The 18,938-nt window shown below is 45.5% G+C and overlaps 1 protein-coding gene across 1 annotated transcript in view; it reads left to right on the forward strand.

Annotated features, from left to right (window-relative positions):
- Positions 1-18,938, forward strand: part of CACNA2D4 (calcium voltage-gated channel auxiliary subunit alpha2delta 4) — a 414,350-nt gene that overhangs the window by 341,935 nt on the left and 53,477 nt on the right. Inside the window, exons 28-31 of the mRNA XM_082253648.1 lie at positions 1,652-1,713; positions 4,352-4,366; positions 8,667-8,711; positions 17,338-17,400. Of these exons, the coding sequence (XP_082109774.1) occupies positions 1,652-1,713; positions 4,352-4,366; positions 8,667-8,711; positions 17,338-17,400 (185 nt within the window). The remainder of the gene's footprint in view (positions 1-1,651; positions 1,714-4,351; positions 4,367-8,666; positions 8,712-17,337; positions 17,401-18,938) is intronic.

Raw genomic sequence — 18,938 nt, forward strand, 5'->3', positions numbered from 1 at the left:
CCATGACGACATCACGGAGCTGGTGGATGTTAGAGACCTTGCGCTCCTCCACCTTCCATTTGAGGATGCCCCACAGATGCTCAATAGGGTTTAGGTCTGGAGACATGCTTGGCCAGTCCATCACCTTTACCCTCAGCTTCTTTAGCAAGGCAGTGGTCATCTTGGAGGTGTGTTTGGGGTCGTTACCATGCCCCACAGATGCTCAATGGGGTTTAGGTCTGGAGACATGCTTGGCCAGTCCATCACCTTTACCCTCAGCTTCTTTAGCAAGGCAGTGGTCATCTTGGAGGTGTGTTTGGGGTCGTTACCATGTTGGATTACTGCCCTGCGGCCCAGTCTCTGAAGGGAGGGGATCATGCTCTGCTTCAGTATGTCTCAGTACATGTTGGCATTCACTCACATGTTGGTTCCCTCTATGGACTGTAGCTCCAGGGTGCTGGCAGCATTCATGCAGCCCCAGACCATGACTCTCCCACCACCATGCTTGACTGTAGGCAAGACACACTTGTCTTTGTACTCCTCACTTGGTTGCCGCCACACACTTGAAACCAACTGAACCAAATAAGTTTATCTTGGTCTATTAAGACCACAGGTCATGGTTCTAGTAATCCATGTCCTTTGTTTGTCTTCAGCAAACTGTTTGCAGGCTTTCTTGTGCATCATCTTTAGAAGAGGCTTCCTTCTGGGATGACGCCATGCAGACGAATTTGATGCAGTGTGCGGCGTATGATTTAAGCACTGACAGGCTGACCCCCCCCCCACCCCTTCAACCTCCTGCAGCAATGCTGGCAGCACTCGTATGTCTATTTCCTAAAGACAACCTCTGGATATGACATTGAGCATGTGCACTCTGCTTCTTTGATCGACCATGGTGAAGTCTGTTCTGAGTGGAACCTGTCCTGTTAAACCGCTGTATGGTCTTGGCCACAGTGCTACAGCTCAGTTTCAATGTCTTGGCTATCTTCCTATAGCCTAGGCCAGTGATGGCGAACCTTGGCATCCCAGATGTTTTGGAACTACATTTCTCATGATGCTCATGCACTCTGCAGGGTAGTTAAGCATCATGGGAAATGCAGTTCCAAAACATCTGGGGTGCCAAGGTTTACCACCACTGGCCTAGGCCATCTTTATGTAGAGCAACAATTCTTTTTTTTCAGATCCTCAGAGAGTTCTTTGCCTTGAGGTGCCATGTTGAACTTCCAGTGACCAGTATGGGAGAGTGAGAGCGATAACACCAAATTTAACACACCTTGTAACACCTTGAGACCTTGTAACACTAACGAGTCACATAACACCGGGGAGGGAAAATGGCTAATTGTGCCTAATTTGGACATTTTGACTTAGGGGTGTACTCACTTTTGTTGCCAGCGGTTTAGACATTAATGGCTGTGTGTTGAGTTATTTTGAGGGGACAGCTAATTTACACTGTTATACAAGCTGTACACTCACTACTTTACATTGTAGCAAAGTGTCATTTCTTCAGTGTTGTCATATGAAAAGATGTAATAAAATATTTACAGAAATGTGAGGGGTGTACTCACTTTTGTGACATACTGTACATCAACATATTCAGTAGGGATATTTCCACAAAAACACATGATAAAGTATATAGTGCACAGTCTTTGCTAACTTTTTTCTGTTGTCTTCACAGCCATCGGAGTTCAGATGAAGCTGTCCATGCTGCGGGATATTTTCTGGAAGGTGACGCAGCAGGTCAGTGAAATGGGCACCGTTTATTCGATTGGCTTTTTACTTCTTTGGTTTTCCCACCATGCTTCTGCAATTTCCAGTGTAAATATTTAAATTGGGGCTCGTTTAAATGAGGGGTTTAAGTGTTACTAAACCCAGGACCCTGCATTTACTATATCTGGTCTCCCACAGTACACAGAACATGAAAATATTTTTGTTACCAGTAATATAAAAACTGGGAAATACCTTTTCTCATCAGCATTATAAAGCGGTCTTGTGACTTTTATCAGTGTCTAGTTAAAGCTTGTAGTTTTCATTCTACTCTGACTGTCCTATGAGGCTGCAAGACAGTGCTGATTGTCCCTATGCCAATTACATCTACCCTCCCAAGAAAGAAAAAAAAAACTCTCTAGCAATACACACCAAACTGAGAATGTGCAGAGTGCCCCCAAGGCTATGTACTATCAGGAGATAAATTGGGGACAGTAAAAGAAGGGGAGGATCAGAGGAGACAAGGATCAAACAGCCTTTTTACACAATGCGCAGGATTAACCCCTTAGGTTCCACAGTGAGTATAACAAGCATGCTTTACTGCAAATACCGACTGATTTTCTTGTTGTGGGTTTAGTAACACTTTAACCACTTTAGCCCCGGAGGGTTTGGCTGATCAATGACCAGGCCCTATTTTGCGATTCGCTCTGTGTGATTTTAACGGACAATTGCGCGGGCATGCGACGATGTACCCAAATTAAATTGACGTCTTTTTTTCCCCACAAACAGAGCTTTCTTTTGGTGGTATTTGATCTCCTGTGCAATTTTTATTTTTTGCGCTATAAACAAAAAAAGAGCGACAATTTTGAAAAAAATAACAATATTTTTCAAATTTTTTTACATTTTAGGCCAATTTGTTTTCTGCTACTTATTTTTGGTAAACAAAATCGCAATAAGCATATTTTGATTGGTTTGCGCAAAAGTTATTGCGTTTACTAACTACGGGAAAGATTTATGTCATTTTTATTGTTTTTTTTTTTTAACTAGTAATGGCGGCGATCTGCGATTTTTTTTGCGGGACTGCGACAGATTTAATCCCTAACTGACATCTTTGACACTTTTGGCACTGGCAGGGAAGGGGCTAACTTTACTGGTGATCAAGGGGTTAAGTGTGTCCCTAGGGGCGTGATTCTAACTGTCAGGGGGCGTGGCTTGTGAGATCATCACAGAGACATCCGATCCTATATAGCAGGATCTATAGCAGGATCGCATAGCCTCTGTGATAATCTAAGGGAGAATGACAGATGGCTGTATTTACATCAGCCGTCTGTCTTTCTCCCTCTGCTGTGGGAGATCATGAGTGACCGGCGGCCACACGCGCTGGCTCCCCAGGGAACGAGCGGAGGTGGAAGCGCGCGGCGGAAGCGTTCGCCCCCCACAGGCGACTGAGCGAGCGACGTAGCCCTACGTCGCTTTGCCCAGCAGCGGCAGAGTGCCACAGTAAATGTTGGTGGGCAGGGCTGAAGTGGTTAACAGTTGTTTCGTGCAAGATTCCAGTATGCATGCATGGCACCATGATCTATGGTAACAGGGAGATATAAGAAATAAAGCAGAGGGAACCATGGGGGTTCATCCGCTTACATGGCCCAAGTATGCGGACATCCTTTGAATGACAGGATTCAGGAGTTTCCAATGAAGGGTTCAATTAATGCTACAGCGTACAAGGACATTTTAGACAATTGTGCTCTTCCAATCTCGGGGTAACAGTCTGGGAAAGGTCCTTTTCTGTTCCGGCATGACTGTGCCGATGCGTACAAAGCGAGTTCCATAAAGACATGGTTTGAACAGTTTGATGTGAAGGAACTCAAGTGTCCTGCACAGATCCCTGACCTCAATCCTACTGAACACCCTTGGGATGAATTGTAACACCCAACTGACAAGCCAGTGCCTGACCTCACAAATCCTCTTTTGGTTGAATGGGCCAAATTCCCACAGATACACTCCAAAATCTTGTGGAAAGCCTTTCTAGAAGAGTGGAGACAATTATAGCCACAAAGAGGGTGGTGGGACAACTCTTAATTAATGGTCACGGTTTTGGAAAGGAATGTCCAGCAAGTCATATAAGTGTGATGGTCAGGTGTGCACAAATGTTTGGCCATACGGTATAAGTGAAGTTCTGGTACATATGGGCCTGAGACATCCCCTAGGAACTTCAGAATTGGCTCCATATGTTTGCCTCTGACTCAAGCTGGGTACACATGGGCTGAAAACTGTTGGTTCTTCAGGAAACGGTTGACTTTCCACCAGCGTGTACAGCTCCTGACCCGACAGAAGCCTGTCTCCTGAAAACCAGCATCCAATCAGTGCTTGCAGCGATCACTGTGTTCTGGTGGGTGGAGAGGTGGGGGGGTAGGGGGGGGAGTCAGAACACAATAGCTCAGCGGGAATATCTCCGCACTAACATCTGATGTGTTAGTACGGCGATCTGTATGTTTTTCTTCCATTCAGCCTGCTGGGTTGAATGAAAAAAATCTTCCTGTGTGTACCCAACCTTCCTTCAGTTTGTAACCATCCTACTTGTAGAATACAAAGTTCTTGCAGTTTTCATCAACAGTATATCTCTTTCTTCTTTATCTTTTGTGTGGTGCCCGGTGGTGACCTCTCTCTTCAGCCCAACAACACTGATGTAAGTCTGAATTTCTTCTTTCTCTTCGAGGCTTTGTCAAAGTATTCTTACATGTGACTGCTTAACTCATATTCTTGAAGAAGAAATCCTGCAAAATGTAATATTTTTATTTCAAAGCTCTGAAATTCAGAATTTAAGCATATCTAAAGCCAATTTGTTTTACATTTCGGATCGAGTGTAGACAAGTTAGAAACTCAGTCCAGTTTTTTTGCTCTCTGTGTCCCCACTGGGTAAATTCACCCTCAGGGCCACCTTACCGAATGGGCATGCTGGGCAGTTGCCTGGGGGCCCCACTTGCCCGGGGGGGGCCCCACCTGCCAAGTGACCCAGCCCCAGCCAAGCATTAGTCCCGATTGCCGTGTGCATCCCACCTCCGAACTTAGCATGTGGCAAGCTCCTGTCGGCCCTGCGCTGCTGTCAGGCCACTTGGGCCGAGGAGGGGGAGCCCACAACTGCAGGAATGCCTGTCTGCCTCCACGGGAACAGGCACACACAGACAGGACAGTCGAGTCTGACTCCCGTCCGTGTGTGTGTGTCCACCGGACCCAGCCACCGAACCTGGAAGCTGTCATTAGCCTGGCACTGCTGTACCAATAAATATCGCCTTAATGATAATTTGCATTTTTATTCTCGTGGGAGATTGTGCAGGCAGGGCCTCAGTGCCCTGCATTGCCCTGGGCCCTTTAATGCTTTTAAGATGGCACTGTTCACCCTCTCTGTTTGTCCTGGTGGCCATTGGAACGTGCACCGAAAATGAGAAGAAATGTAACATTCTGAACAGTCAGCAACACAGGAACACAGTAGAAATCTTTCAGTGGGAACACTTGTCCTGGCGACAATCTGAAAAAGGATTTCCCTTATTTGGAGAGGTTTTCTTTTGCTTCCTATTGTTTTTCTGGGTCAGGAAGTGCAGGAAAATCTCTCCAGTGGCAAGCAGGTGGCAGATGGCAAAATAAGAACTTATTGGGAAGCTAAGCCATTCCCTGCTCTATCCAAAAATTAAAATGAAAAAGGCTTTAGATTTTTTTTTTATTTTTTTTTTATTTATTTTTTTCAATTTGTTAGTTCCAGATCTGCTCAACTGCTGGGGATCCTTGTCCTGTACATGGGAGAGCTAAGTGAAGAAAAGTAAAGCTAGTACACTAGTAGAATGTGGTTAGCAATTCTTTATTTTAAGAATGTTTGTTCAATTTTATTTTTGTTAGCGAGGCCAAATCGTTGTTCGTTTTCGGCAGCAGTGACGAGAAAATTTGAGTGAGCAGGATGGAAAGTTTTTCTCAAATGAACACATTGTTAAAAAAGTGAATGTGGATTTCATTCGGGAATGTTCAAAGCAAAAAACATTTTGAAGTACTTTCAAAGGACATTTATCAAATGCGCTAAGAATTTTTATATAAATATTTGAACAGACATTTGTTCGATAATTTACTAATGTATAGCTAATTTAACAACCTCTGTTCACAGTGAAGGTTTTAAAAGTTTATTTTACAAGAGAAGAGTTACGAATTTAAAGCATTGATTGGAGATTAGCACGTACAGAGGTCTTAGCTATGGCAGGTGTACCAGGGATCTGACCTCTTGATCAAACGGGAGGCTCTTCAGTCTTGGACAGTTGCCATGTAAGACCCTCCCAAACTTAAATATGTTTAAATCATTCATTTAGGAAGCACGCAAGCAGCACATCTTTAATTACAAGAGATATTGATTTCTGTTATCTGGGAACATCTTATCAGCTTGACTGACCTCCAGACTCAAATATCTCATAAATAGATCAAATAGATGAGGAAATTCGCTCAGTGGGTGGCCTTCAGCCACCTTTCGCCTGACATCCCTTGATTAAAAAATCAAAGAAGCCAGGTGAAAAATTGTCAGCCAAACAGCAGATGCATCCAGTCCCATGCAGCCTGCGCTTGGATATTTTGTCAGCTGGCAGGGTTGGCTGTCAAAATACAATAGCTGTAGCTGGAGATTTATCCATCCATGCTGCATAGTGTGGAAGGACGAATTGGTTTGATTTTTTTTTTTTTGCAGCCTAAACAAAAAAAATCTATAAGTGTATGGCCATCTTAAAGTAGAAGTCCAACTTAACACTAAAATCCCTGCATCTATAGACCTCCACGCTCTAACACTAACCTATCTAGCCCTTTAAAGAAGAGATCAGTATACATACCTATTTTGAAGCCAATCTGACCCGATCCCACCCTGAGCTGCCAGCCGAGGCTTCGCTGTGGAGTCGGTTGCAGAGGACGCAGCCGACAACAGAAGCCCCATAGTAACTCTATAGGTGAAGTCACTCCCCATTCATGTCCTCTGCAGAGCTTCCGCCGCTGGAGACCGGATCGGATTGTCTTCAAAAAAATGTATGTATACAGATTTCTTTTTTTTTTTTTTTACAAGGCTAGATAGGTTAGTGTTAGATCATGGATGTCAATAGGTGCAGGGATTTTAGTTTTAACCACTTAAGCCCCGGAATATTTTACCCCCTTCCTGACCAGGGGTTTTTTTGCGATTTTTTACTGCGTGACTTTGACGGACAATTGCGCGGTCGTGCGACGCTGTACCTAAACGAATTTCACGTCCTTTTTTTCCCACAAACAGAGCTTTCTTTTGGTGGTATTTGATCACCTGTGCGATTTTTTGATCATGCGCTATAAACAAAAAAAGAGCGTAATTTTTGCAAAAATAACAATATTTTTCACTTTTTTTTATATGAAATTCCCCACCAAAAAAATGTAAAAATCAAAATTTTTTAACATTTTTGGCCAAATTGTTTTACGCTACATATGTTTGGTAAAAAAAATCGCAAAAAGCGTATTTTGATTGGTTTGCGCAAAAGTTATCGCGTTTACTAACAAAGGGAAAGATTGTCATTTTTGGTGTTTTTTTTTTAACGAGTAATGGCGGCGATCTGCGATTTTTTTGCGGTACTGCGACATTGCGGCGGACAGATCGGACCCTTGACTGACATTTTTGACACTTTTGGGGGTACCAGTGACATTACTGCAGTAATCAGTGCTATATATATGCACTGTTACTGCAAAAATGACACTGGCAGGGAAGGGGTTAACTGTATTGGACAGGGAGGGGTTAAGTGTGTCCTAGGGGCGTGATTCTAACTGTAGGGGGACAGGTCTCCTAGTGTAAAAACAAAGATCAACGGTTCTACATAGTAGAACCGTCTGATCTTCATTTTTACACAGGGGAGAATGACAGGCGGCTTGTTTACATAAGCCGCTCTGTCTTTCTCCCGCTGTACCGGCGATCGGCGAGTGACCGGCGGACATCGGGTCCGCCGGTCACACGCCCGCACTCCTCTGTGAACGAGCCGAGGCGGGCGTGCGCTCGCCCGCTATTGGCTCTAAAAGGAGTGACAGGCGAGCGACGTAGACCTACGTCACTCTGCCTGGCCGGGGCTGACTGCCGCAGTAAATATACTGTGAGCAGTTGGCAACCGGTTAAGGTGGACTTACATTTTAACTGTCTCAATGTTCCACAATAAGTATTCCAAGTATACAGAATACAAAACATTTGTTCTGATAACATCTTTCTGCAAAGTCATTTAAGAAAACTAGTCTGTTTTTATATAAAGAACCTAATTGGGCAGCCTGAGAGTCTGAAGTTGTCTTGGAACATCACAAATCACTGTACAATCAATTATGGAGTGTTTATAAAATTGGAATATGAATATGCGATTTGTCAGGGATAAACAACTTTGACAATTTTAATTTTGACAGAATTTAAGCAAAGTGCCCTGAGGTCGATAGGGAAAATGAGGGTGGGTTATCCATTATCATACCCCATCTCAGTGTAACAATAACAAAGCCATATTAGCCATTTACAAACAAAAGCCAATAGTAAAATGAAGACCTACTGATTACATGGCTTTTGTTTGTGAAAAAAAAAACAACCCAAGACATACAGCAATGGGGCTTCAGGGGTAACAGCCACCTTTGCTGCTACCTTTTAAAGATGAACATTTTTGTATGCCAATTTAGCTGCATTGCTGAGTTAAATTACATTTTTTTTTTTTTTTTAACAAAATGTATCTTTTAAGAAAAAGAAATTGCAATTTTCGCCACAAAAGCTTTCTGAAATCAGTCCGTCACAAGTTGGTAATTTATTCTTGGTAGAGAAAAAAGGTAAAAAAATACAAGCTGAATGACTTCTGCTAAAAATAAGGTCACCAAAAGAACAGATGTGTGTAACCAGAGAAAGATAATATTTGTGACAGTTTAATGTAATAATTATATATATGTTCTGCATGTGAAACACTTGACCAAGTTCTCGGTCTTCTCCGCAGTGTAGCGACGTGGATGGGATGTGTCCAATGAGCTGTAAGGATGAGGTAATGTAATTAGTGACATTATACAGTCACGGATCATTAAACATGTACTCTACAAGGACCATATTAATAATAAAGTGTTTAGGAAACCATATATTGCTAGAAACCTGTAAATTGGTTCTAAAATGTTGTCATAGGGTTCCCCTTAACCACTTAAATACATGGCACTTTCACCCCCTTCCTGCCTAGACCAATTTTCAGCTTTCAGTGCTCATCTATCTATGGGAAATTTTGGTCTGCTTGGCATGGCACTGCTCCCTGTCTTTAACATTGGCGTCTATGGGGAATCTTGGTAGGCTTGGCATGGCACTGCTCGCGATTTATAAGTGACTGGGACACAAAACTTGGGGAGCACCGAGAGGGGACCCAGGACTGCAACATATCTATGGATTTTAAAAGTGGGGTATAACTTGTGCACTACACTGACTGCACAAAATTAACTCAACACACTATCCACTAACCTGCCTAATCTCTATTATCACACACTATACACGGCTGCCCTGTCCGCAGCAGCCTTATATAGTATGGGGTGTGGTGTCTCACACTGGCTTTGGCCAATCATGGCTCTGACAGGACATTGTGCTGTGATTGGCCAAAGCATACAGGTCAGGGGCATGCTTAGGCCAATCACAAGCACTTAATGCACTGCAATCATTATTAGACACCCATTGGCAGGTGAACTTGCCGCCGAGAGCCCCGTGTGTTTGGCAAACACACGAACACCTTTGTTTGAGTCGAACAACTTTCATTCAACTCAAACATCCAGCCCATCCCTATTCATGACACATTAGTGTGATGGTCAGTGGGAAGAATGCTCCATAAACTTGTGGTGACTGGGAAGAATTACCCCCTTACAGATAACTAAAAAGGTCAGTGGTGTCAGTGGGAACCTATCTGAGAGGCAGAAATTGTGCAGTGATCAAGGAACCCCTAGGAACCTCTGCAGGAACCCTAGGGTTGCACCAAATCCAGCTCTTTAATGTTCTCCCTCACTTCTCCCCTGGCAGCTACAAAGCTAAAAGGTTATATAGAGAGGTGAAGAGAGGGACAGAAGAGCTAGGCCAGCACAGACGTAAATTAGGCAGACGTAAATTAGGCACTTCCAGAGCAGAGGAGAGGGCTATGACATGCAAGGAGGGAGGAGAATGTGCTAGGGAACAGGCCCTTCTTGCATTAGTCAAATGTTCAAAGTTCAAAGAAAAATTACAAGTGAATAAAACGGAAAATTTATATCAAATACTTACCGTAATTTTCCTTTCCTGATGGACTCCATGGCAGCCTACGTGTGGGTTAGTCCCGCCTCCTCCTACCTCATAGGACCCCACTCCCATAAATTTCACTCTGCCCCAGAGACCATGTTCCATAAAATAGCCTCCTCCGGCAGATGGGTGGGGACTCCGGCTGCCATGGAGTCCATCAGGAAAGGAAAATTACGGTAAGTATTTGATATAAATTTTCAGTTTTCCTGACAGACTCCATGGCAGCCTACGTGTGGGAAATAACTAGCCAAACACACCAGGGTGGGCAATCTGCTGTTCAAAAGAAATTTAATTTGCACCATCAACTGATAGTATCCGCAAACCAAAATCAACAGATGATAAAGAAGCTGGCTCGACACAATAATGAGCCATGAAAGTGTGAATTGAGGACCATGAGGCCGCTTTGCATACAACTTCAGGAGCCACATGACGAAACGCTGCCCAAGAAGTCGACATTCCTCTTGTAGAATGCGCTGTCACCGCCTCCGGGGGTGCCAACCTTTAGCTCTATAGGCCCATTGAATGGACTGGACAATCCAAGATGCGATCGTTCTAGACGAAGCACGCAAGCCTTTATTCTTCCCATAGAACAGGACAAACAAATAATCCGAATGGCGGAAATGAGATGTGGCTTCCAGATATAGTTTCAGAATTTGCCCTACATCCAGTGGATGAGTCGCAGAGTCAGAGGATTTGAATGTTGGCAAGACAATTTCCTGATTTTCATGAAAAATAGAGGATACTTTTGGATGCGAATCCAACATGGGAATCAGAACCACCCAATCCGGGAAAAACTACAAAAAGGGTTCTTTGCATCCCAAAGCTCCTAGCTCAGAGACCCTTTTTGCTGAGGCGACTGCCACCAGTAACGCTACTATAAGAGACAATTCTTTGATGGAGAGTTGAACCAGGTTATCTCATCTGAGGTCTGCAAAGAAATCCAGAACAAGTGGAAGATCCCACTTAGGGAATCTGGGCTTCCTTTGTGGTCTGAGCCTAGAAGCTCCTCTGAAAAATTGCCTCACTAGAGGATGCTTTGCCCAGGATGTTCCTGTGAAAGCCGAGATAGCTGACACTTGAACTCGAAGAGAACTGACTGATAAAGGCAGATCCAGGCCAGATTGTAGAAAACTCAAAATGTGTTGAACCTTTGGAGTGCCTTGCACATCCATATTTCCGGAGATATGAGACATGAACTTCTTCCATATCCTTTCGTAGACTCTATTTGTTCCAGCTCTTCTCGCATTCAACAGTGTGGAGATAGCTCCACTTGGACACCCTAATGCCTCCAGCCTTTCCCTTTCAAAAACCAGACCATCAGGTGCAGATGGGCCGGGCAAGGGTGTAGCACCGTTCCCTGAGACAGGAGATCCTGCCTGGAAGGTAGTGGGACTGGCTCGCGAAAGCTCAGCTGTAGCAGCATCGGAAACCAGGGCCTGTTCGCCCAATATGGGGCTATCACAAGAGCCTCCACTTCTTCCGACCTGAGTCTCGTCAGGAATCGAAGGATGACTGGAACTGGTGGGAAGGCGTAAGCCTTGTGAAACCTCCACTGCTCTGTTAGGGCATCCACCCCGGAAGCTTGTGGGCATTTGAATCTCGTGTAATACTTCTCCAACTTGAAGTTGCACGGGGAAGCGAACAGATCCACTTCCGGAAGGAACCCTAGGGATTTTAGCCACTGAAACACATCGGCATGAAGACTCCACTCGTTGTCCATGGAGACTCGTGATAGAAAATCCGCCTGGATGTTCTGTGTCCCTGGCAGAAAAACCGCAGTGAGGTTGGATAAGTATTTCTGAGCCCAGACCATTATTGGCTCGACTTCTCTCAATAAAGAGTGACTGCGAGTTCCCCCTTGACGCTTTATATACGACACTGCCGTCGTATTGTCCAGCCTCAGGAGGACAGATGTTCCTACTGTAAGGTGATGAAATGCTTGGAGAGCTCGAAACGCTGCTCAAAGCTCCAGGATGTTCGAAACTTCCCTGTGTAACCGAGGATTCCATTTGCCCTGGGCTATCTCTGATAGGCAGTGAGCGCCCCAACCTGTGTTGCTTGCATCCGTGGTTATCGTGACCCAAGAGATGGGAAGGATAGAATGGCAATTGAGTAGATTCCTCTTCTGCAACCACCACAGGAGACTGTGCCGCATTACTGGGGAAATCCAAATCAGATGATCCATGTCGCCTGGGCCATTGGCGAAGAAATCCTGTTTGAAAAGGACGCATCCTCCATTGAGCCCATTTCACCATAGGTGTCATGGCCACCATAGTACCTATTATTTTGAGGCACTGTGAGACCCGGAGATGAGATGTTGACATGGCCAGCTGTACTCTGTCTCTGATAATCAGGATTTTCTCTAGATGCAAGGAGATGGTGCCCTTGACTCTATTGAATTGAGCCCCGAGAAAGATAAGTGCCTGTGTGGGCTCCAGATGGCTCTTTTCCAAGTTTAGCAACCAGCCGAACTCGAGAAGAGTCGCCGTGACTAGATCTCTGTGAACCAGGAGTTGCTCTCGATCTTGCGACAGAAGTAGTAAGTTGTCTAAATAATGGTGAAGACGCACTCCCTTGATTCTGATCAGGGCTACCACAGCCAATAAGAGTTTTGAAAATACTCGAGGAGATGTTGTGAGCCCGAATGGGAGACATGTAAACTGAAGATGGTGTTGATCCACAGCAAACCGCAGGTATTTCTGTAACTCTGTTGCTATAGGCACATGGAAATATGCATCCTTCAAGTCTATTGACACAAGCCAATCTCCTGGCTGAACCGCCTGGCGGATTGTCAATAGTGTCTCCATTTTGAATTTTCCCTTTTTTATAAAGGAGTTTAGATGTGTGAGGTCTATGACCGGTCTCCAGGAGCCGTTCTTCTTCATTACTAAGAAGAGTGGAGAATAGAGGCCTAGAAACCTCTCTTTGGCTGGTACTGGAACTACTGCGCCTTGAAGCAGCAGCGCATCTACGTATGCTGAAAGGATTTGCCTTTCTTCTTCCGACCGTGGAAGAGCTGTGGGAAGGAACTTGAGGATAGGTGGACTGCAGAACGACCAAGTGTGTCCTGTAGAGATTGTCCTGATGACCCAAAAATCTTTTATCGAGGCTGCCCAGACGTGTCGAAACCGGAGAAGGCGAGCACCGACCTGAACCGTCTGGACAGGCCCAACATCAAAAGGACTTAGCCGCTTCCCGGCTACTAGAAGAGGCTCCTTTGGAAGCCTTTTGGTTTGAAGATGGATTTTTCCTCCATGTTTTCCGGAATTCACGACCAGGTTTGTAACTTCGAGCATCCTTCACTCTATCCGAAGATTGTCTGGACTGTGTCCTTCTCTGACCCAGCAGATGACGATCCTGCGGGAGGAACCCCGACTTACGGCCCGTGGCCCGTGAAATAGCGCTCTCCAGCTTGTTCCCGAACAAGGAAGACCCTTCGAATGGAATACGGCACCAAGCCTGCTTGGAGGAAGGATCAGCCAGCCAGGGGCGCAGCCATAGAGCCCGTTTAGCTGTCACTGAAGAGAGCATTGCCTCGGGCCACCAGACGAATATTATCTGGGGAAGCCTCCCCCAGAAAAGAAGCCGCCACTCTGAGCTCATTCACTGCTGAAGCTCTGGCTACTTCTTCTGATACAGGCCTTAGATCCGAATCCACCTCTATTGTCCAGGCCTCCATGGCCTTGGATAAAGCCGCAATGGCTAGGGCTGGCTTACAAGCCATTCCAGCAGACACATAAATCTTCTTAAGGTCAGTGTCGATTCTTCTTTCCAGCCCATCTTTAAAAGACACTGTGTCTTTGAGTGGAAGAGTGACGTGCCTCGCTAATCTCATGAGGGCGGCGTCCACTAGGGGCGCTGACTCCAGGTGCTTCACATCCTCACTCTTGAATGGGTAAATCCTGGAAACTTTGGATACCAGAGAATTTTTCCTCTCTGCACATCCCCACTCATCCGAGATAATTTCACCAAGTTCACCTAAAAAGGGAAAGTTATGGCGCTCTTTCTTTAGGTGCTTGAAGTACCTTCTTTGTTTAGATGGTGACTCTACTGGCTCCTCCCACTTTAGGGCTCCCTTTACTGCCTTAACCAGGGTAGGGACCAAGGCAAAATCAAAGCCTGTGCCAGGAGTATCCGATTCGTCCTCACTATCCGAGGAGTTGAAGCCGGAAATGCTCTGCTGAGAAGAGCCGGGAGTACTGAGGCTATCCCTAACAGGGATGTCTGCCATACCAGCCGAGGGGCTACAGGTGCTGTCAACCTCCAGGTTTTGTAGGGATTCTTGGACCACCCGTCTAACCAGGGATTCCACCTGCTGGTTATCATTCCCCCTTTCTCTAGAGGCATGGGCAAAACATGCATCGCATATTGATTTGCCATCAGAAACACGTGCTGCACAACCCCAGCAAGATCTTCTATCAGGGTGTCTTTGTGCTGATGCAACCGTGGAGCCTTCCCTGTGATGTTTGGTAGTTTGGTAGAAGACTTGTGGCGACTAGTGCCAGGAGAAGTGTGATGACGTTGTGACCTAGTAAGGTCCTTATCTTCGCGTGCTTTAGTTTGTTTATCAGACCTAGAAGGGCTAAGAGAAAAGGGAAAAATTACCCCTACTGCCCTAAATCCGAACCGTACAGGGATAGGTAAAAATAATACCACTCTTACCTGTAGAGTAAGGGTTGGCCACTGGGGGACGGTGAAGTATCCATACTGCTCTTAACAGGAAGACTAATAAACACAGGAATAAGGAAGTGCTGCATACACAGACTGCACACAGACATCCAGCAGGATTAAGCTTACCACTAGCAGAGAACGATCAAACACAGGGAAGCCGCCGCATATGCCCGCAGTACAATCCCAATGTGATCCACTGTGACAGCAGTTTTAAATCTGCCGCCAGATGATGACGTCACCGCCCCCCCCGTGACAGACAGCATCCGTGCGCTGCCATACGTTACCAAGCACGCTCCGAACCACGGTCTGACCTGGGACACGAAAACCTCCAGTGCATCGATTCGGGGTGTATTAATGGGCCTCCCGCTAGTAGCTAGGACGATTGGCCGTATTCAGCTTGCCCGCCAGTGGCCAGGCTTTATGCTTCTCCAATGCATGGGATTGCACACCCGTGTCCTACCCCGCTAGTAGCTAGGGCGTACTCTTCAGGAATTCAGCCTGGAATCGATCGTGTAAATCACCAGGAAATAGACCGAAAATCTTCATGAGGTAAGACTTGATATCCATCCAACAGGAGGAGGACAAAAAATGAACATGGTCTCTGGGGCAGAGTGAAATTTATGGGAGTGGGGTCCTATGAGGTAGGAGAAGGCGGGACTAACCCACACGTAGGCTGCCATGGAGTCTGTCAGGAAAAATAATTTGTAGAAAGTAAAAATATTGCAAGTCATCATTTACCATAGTTGAGTATTCTGCGCTAGAATATTTTATGTTTTAAGTCCAACTTTAGATAAAGCTTCTGTTGGGTTTTTATTAATGTTTGTGACCCCAATACACAGATTTTCCTATACTTTTTGTCCCTGCGACACCACGACAGAAAATGCAGGGCAGGGGGTGCCATATTTAGGAAGGCATGGACAGCAAGAAAAACATTGCCACGGGTAATAAGGCTTCAAGCCTTTCTTGAATTAAAGTGTAGTCAAAGCCTAAACTTTTAGTCTTAAATGGAGTGTTGTGGAGGGGTTATAGCCCATCAGGTTTTTATTGTGTCCATGTCCCTGCTTGGGAGCTTCAACCTCTCTATTTGTCATGGTGATCATTGTCTCAGTTACAGAATGTGATAGGAAAACCAAAATGTTACAGTTGTCACCAGAACAAGAATAGAAAGGAAACTCTCCAATGAGGATACCTGTTTTGGTGACAGCTGAGAGCGGATTTCCCTTACTTCCTGTTGTGTCTACAGAACTATAAGTGAAGAGAAAACTCTACAATCAGAGAGATATGGCAAAAAAAACTGACAGGGGTCCGACTCATAACCCTTCTCCACTGTTTACAAAATGGAAAAAAAAGTTTTGGCTTTACATATAATCTAATGATTTAACCACTTCCTGACCGTCATATAGTAAAATGACGACTGCAAAGTGGTTGTCCCATCCCGGCTGGGCATCATATGATGTCCAACGGGATAGACCGATCTGTGCGCCCCCTTCATCTCCTATGACGTAGGCTCTTTACCATTTGATCAGCTGTGTCCAATCACAGCTGGTCACATAGGGAAGTGCCATTAATCGGCTTTCCTGAGTTTGCGCCTAACAGGCGCAAGTAGAGGAGAGACGATCGGCGGCTCTTCTGACAGGGGGGGTTCTGTGCTGGTAATCAGAGCATTGATTACCAGTGCAGACCCTTGGGGGATGCCACTAGAGCCACCAGGGATTGTCCACACATGGCCACCAAGGATGCCCACCCATGGCCACCAGGGATGCCCACCCATGCCACCAGAGATGCCAATCAGTGCTCAGGGAGCCTGTTAGTGCCCCTCTCATCAGTGCTGCCCATCATTGCCATCTATCAGTGCCACCCACCAGTGCCCATCATTGCCATCTATCAGTACTGCCCATCAGTGCCCATCATTGCCCATCAGTGCTGCCCATCAGTGCCGCCTATCAGTGCCCATCTGTGCCACCTATTAGTGCCCATCAGTGCCACCTATCAGTGCCCATCAATGCTGCATATCAGTGCTACCTATCAGTGCCACATATCAGTGCCCATCTGTGCTGCACATCAGTGCCGCCCATCAGTGCTGCATATTAGTGCCACCCCATCAGTACCTCCTCATCAGTGCCTGCCAGTGCGGCCTCATCAGTGCTCGTCAGTGCAGGAAAAAACGTATTTATTTACAAATTTTATAACATAAACAAAAAAACATATTTTTTTTTTTATTTGTTTAGCAAAAAGAAAAAACCTTGTGGTGATCAAATATCACCAAAGAAAGCTCTATTTGTGGGAAAAAAATTACATAAATTTGGTTTAGGTACAGTGTTGCAATTGTCATTCAAAATGCAACAGCGCTAAAAGCTGAAAATTGGCCTGGGCAGGAAGGGGGTGTAACTGCCCTGTATGGAAGTGGTTAAAGTAAAATAAAAGACCTGCATCTTCCTCAGAGAGGGCTGTGAGTGCCAAAGTAAAAACAAAAGCAGAACCGAACTGTAGGAGTGAATTTGGCGATTTGTCAGTGGAGATTGATTTCATTTATTTTCTCCTCTCTGTTTACTTTGAACTGTCCTGTCTCCAGGTTGCACAGCACTTTGTGCTGCGGTGTCACCTTCCCGCTGTGTGTCCCAGTCTGCAGTCATAGGGAAGAATTATTGATGTGTTTTGGCTGTGCGTTCAAAGTGACATTCAAACATTCTGTCTTACAGGCCCTGAACTGCTTCCTCATAGACAATAATGGCTTTATTGTGGTGGCGAGAGTGCCTGAACAGGTAAGCAAGGGTGAACCTAGGGCATGGGGGGATTAGATGATGGTAATGAGGCTTGGGGGAATTCTACGATTATTCAGCACAGAGACCTGATGGTTCATTAAGTAATCTTGACCAATCATATTTTCTGATTGGTTGTTCTGGGTTATGGCGCTGGGTACATTATTACTGCACAGCCTTAACAATCTTCATGTCACCATTTTAATGGAGGCTGGCAGGCTCAGGGCATCAGGGCAATACAGGAAAGGCGAGGAGCACACATTGAGACTTTCTTCTTTGGCCTCTGACAGTGGGGAGCTTAGATGGATTTTAACGACTTTGATATAATGAGCCGCTGATGCTCCATCTGCATCCCGGCCTGTTCGTCATTAAAAACCCATTAACTGCCAACGTGTACAACTGTACGCACACCTGGAGAGAGGTGAAAGCATGGTGTATATAACATTCTTTTAACCCTGCCTGCTGCTGTCACTCACTCCCGCACCCACCCTTTCATTTTCTCTGTATATCTCCTTCTTGGCTGTATTACTCTCTCTTTTCTCCTTTTCTAACTCCCTTCTCACCCTTTTTTCCTCTACTCTACCCCCCCCTCTCCCCCTTATCTTCAGTCTCCCACCTTCTCTTCTTTCCCTCTGCTCGCTCTTTACCTTCCCCCAGCACCTCCTCTCCCTCATCTTTTTTCCCTACTATGCCTCCTCATTTCCTTTAACACCCCCCCCCCCCTCTTTCCACTTTTTCCTACTCTCAGTCTTCTTTTCCTCCTCTTCTTTAACTCCCTTCTTTTCCACTTCCCCTTCTTCTGTTTCCCAACTCCCTCCCTTTTTTTCCCCTCCCCTGCTTCTTCTTCTCCCCCCCCCCCCCCTCCTTTGCTCTCTCTACTCACCCCACTCCTTGTCTTCCTTTCTTCTCTTCCCCACCTTGTTCCTCTTTGTTCCCTTTAATTTGTTTACTCTCACCTCCCCCCCCCCCCCTTATTGCCCCTCTTCTTCTCCTCTCCTACCTCCTTTCTCCCCCATTTCTATCCCCCTCCCTTGCCTCTTTCCCCTCCATGCCTCCTGTCTCTTATTTTTTTGAGCCTGCGTCCTGATGGGGAAAAAAATCAAACCGATTCCTTTATCTAAGCTCTACAGTGCAGATGGATGAATCTCCCACTGTGGCTGCTATATTTTGACAAAATACCAGAATAGTGCCAACAGTTTTTCCTTCCTTTCCTTTTTTCCTGATTCCTTCAATTTTTTTAAGTGAAGAGTGTCAAATAGGAGGTTGCCCACAAGGCCACCCACTTAGAAAATATTGTCTGGTTCATCAGGAATGTCCGAAATCTGCATAGTGTATGGCCAGCTTTACATAGTGGGATATAATGGGGTAATTTGCTTAAATGTAGTGCTTTCCAGTGAGTTTAGCCTACTCCAGAAAAGCTGCTTAAGGCTTGGTGGCCCACTTTTTTTTACAAGAATGAACAAAAGTTCAAATAGAAAATCAGTTGTCCATGCAGGGGTTTCCATCATCAACGCAAACATAAATGACGTTCAGCATCCTGG

This window comes from Pelophylax lessonae, assembly GCF_965119305.1.
Source record: "Pelophylax lessonae genome assembly, chromosome: 4".
Lineage (NCBI taxonomy): Eukaryota > Metazoa > Chordata > Amphibia > Anura > Ranidae > Pelophylax > Pelophylax lessonae.